The following is a 2,182-nucleotide window of genomic DNA, read 5'->3' as shown; positions in this document are numbered from 1 at the left end:
TTCGGCGGAATCGTTGTAAACCTCTGTAATTAGTGAGGAAGTTCCTGAGCTCAGCTGAGGAGAGCGAGCATATTATTCCAGTACTGTGATGGGTGAACGATTTTGGTTATTTTTATATATAGGTGGTCATTGTGGTAACCACACATCTCGATGCTGGTCATGATCCTGATGTCAAGTTAGCTCAATTGGTAATGGATTGTGAAACGACGATTATGGGTGAAATTGTCCCGAATTCGGATTTTTTCTCTCAGAAAGTTGTCGTCGATGTTGTGGCCTTCCTCGAGAAGGAGTGCTCATCGAGGGGACTTCATGTGGCTGCAGCAGCTATGACTGGCGATTGGAACATTGATGGCACTGGCAGAGATCATGGGGCGCGCGCTAAAGTAGTAGAACAAATGTAAATTAGCAAAATTGTGGTTCAACTACTGTACACCATTCCATTCCGCCAATAGTGAGTTCATAACGTTAAACAAGATTTGTGGTTGAAGAGATTTGTAACACCGCATCAGCGTATAAACTATCTCGGCACTTGGACGAGTTGAAATGAGTGCGGGAGAAGGGCCTTGTATGGACTTTACCTTCTTATAAGGACAGAGCTTTCGAAATGCATCATTTGTAGATTCAGACTTATATGTAGCAGTAGTAGTAGTACATGGTCAGGCCTTGTCGTCCACCTCTCGTACAGTATGCACTACTTCAAGATCGTCTGATGAGGAGGAAGAAGAAGGCAGCCCCGTCGGCGTGAATCAGAACTCTGGCGTCTACGGAAGGGTCCAGAGTTTCCTGGCTAAGTCGGGCTTCCAGGATGTGTGGCAAATGCACGCTGAGAAGGAAAGTCTTCCTCGTGCGCCGAGTTACGAGGGCGACTGGGGAGAACTTAGTGAAGAAAGCCTGGTGAAGTATGGAGTTACGAGTGACCAGGTTGGTGGAATTTCGTGGCGCGTGACGGAATAATGTCTGGTTAGGACGTCCCATCGTGTCCGAAGCGATTGGATTATCTATGGGTTAAAAGTGGCGCTGAAGGTAGGCGTGATATGTCGAAGTTATGGTATGGAGTTGTATGTGAGTGTTTAGATGCAACATCCGAAAGTCGTCCGCCAGCTGAGAGCAGTCTCAGCTCTATCAGTGCTAGCAGTAGCCGGTCGAGATCTCAAGAGGTCCTCAAACTGGTTAATCATTCGGTCATTCGATCTCGCTCGAGCTGATTAGGGAGGGTTAATTTATTTTTCTGAATGTGAATCTCGGATTCTTCATTCAGAGGTGTCCATGTGACCGATGATTTGTACTACAGGTTATGATGGTGACGATCGCGCCCGCCCAGTTGTGGCGAGCAGACGTACCTCTGAGAAGTGCATGTGCTAAGGCTATGCTCAGCGGTGATAAGAGGGAAGAACGAGGGTTGAGGAGGCAGATCAATAGTCACAACACGTAAGATGTTCGTCTCTCTTTCATGAGGTCGTGGGTTCGATCCCGGCTGTTTTCGTTTTAGCAACCGCACATCTGATCACGCCTCTCTAGTGGGTCGTATCCGCCTTTCGAGAATGGCTGGCCCGGTGTCCCCTGCAAGTAATCAACAAGCCAAAGATGACCTCAAGTTGACCGCGCGAGAAGCCGGAAGTTCTCAGTTGGCCGACGTTGACAGTAGCGAGATTGTTGTTAATGTGGGCAATTAGAAGATTATAATTCATTTGTATATTTCATTGCGCCACGAATTTCACGGCATATGTACTGTCAGCTTTTTGTAGAAATGTTGAAAATTAGCAAAATTATGGGGAAATTATCACTACGCCCGACGAGATGGCGCTGTTTTGTTCAATCAGATGTGTAATTGATTCACCTTACAGTTATTGAAATACTATCACTATCCTGTCTATAACTGTATTACCTCCAACGTTCTGTCTATTGTTGAGTGCTCAATGTGGTTGGGAGTCTCGAAGTACTGATCAATTTCGGCTGCATACACAGCAAGGCCTTCTCCGAATTGTCGAACCTAGCTGACGGTGATAGTTGAAAGAGTTGTAGAAAACTGACGATAGAAGGTCAGCTCGAACGGGACAGATCGCTATGAACCATTATATACAAGACCAAGCTTGTGAATGGTTCGCTAGAGTGCAGCGCACGATTGTCACTAACACATCGAAGCACTGACTGTTTTTGATCTGGAAGTATGAAGACAACGCGC

General features: G+C 46.3%; 1 protein-coding gene across 1 annotated transcript; it reads left to right on the top strand.

Annotated features, from left to right (window-relative positions):
- Positions 1 to 120: 120 nt before the first annotated feature.
- Pmar_PMAR010684 (hypothetical protein) lies at positions 121 to 1,860 on the top strand (the record flags this gene model as incomplete). Its single annotated transcript, XM_002775007.1, has 7 exons — positions 121 to 188; positions 252 to 383; positions 661 to 921; positions 966 to 1,023; positions 1,075 to 1,157; positions 1,292 to 1,428; positions 1,490 to 1,860. Coding segments are annotated over 7 exons (921 nt in total), but the record flags the coding sequence as incomplete, so codon positions are not given.
- Positions 1,861 to 2,182: the final 322 nt, after the last annotated feature.

The sequence above is a fragment of the Perkinsus marinus genome (genome assembly GCF_000006405.1).
Source record: "Perkinsus marinus ATCC 50983 genomic scaffold scf_1104296957130, whole genome shotgun sequence".
NCBI classification, from domain to species: Eukaryota; Perkinsozoa; order Perkinsida; family Perkinsidae; genus Perkinsus; species Perkinsus marinus.
Note: the sequence above shows the minus strand (reverse complement) of the source record. Positions and strands in the feature narration are given on the sequence as shown.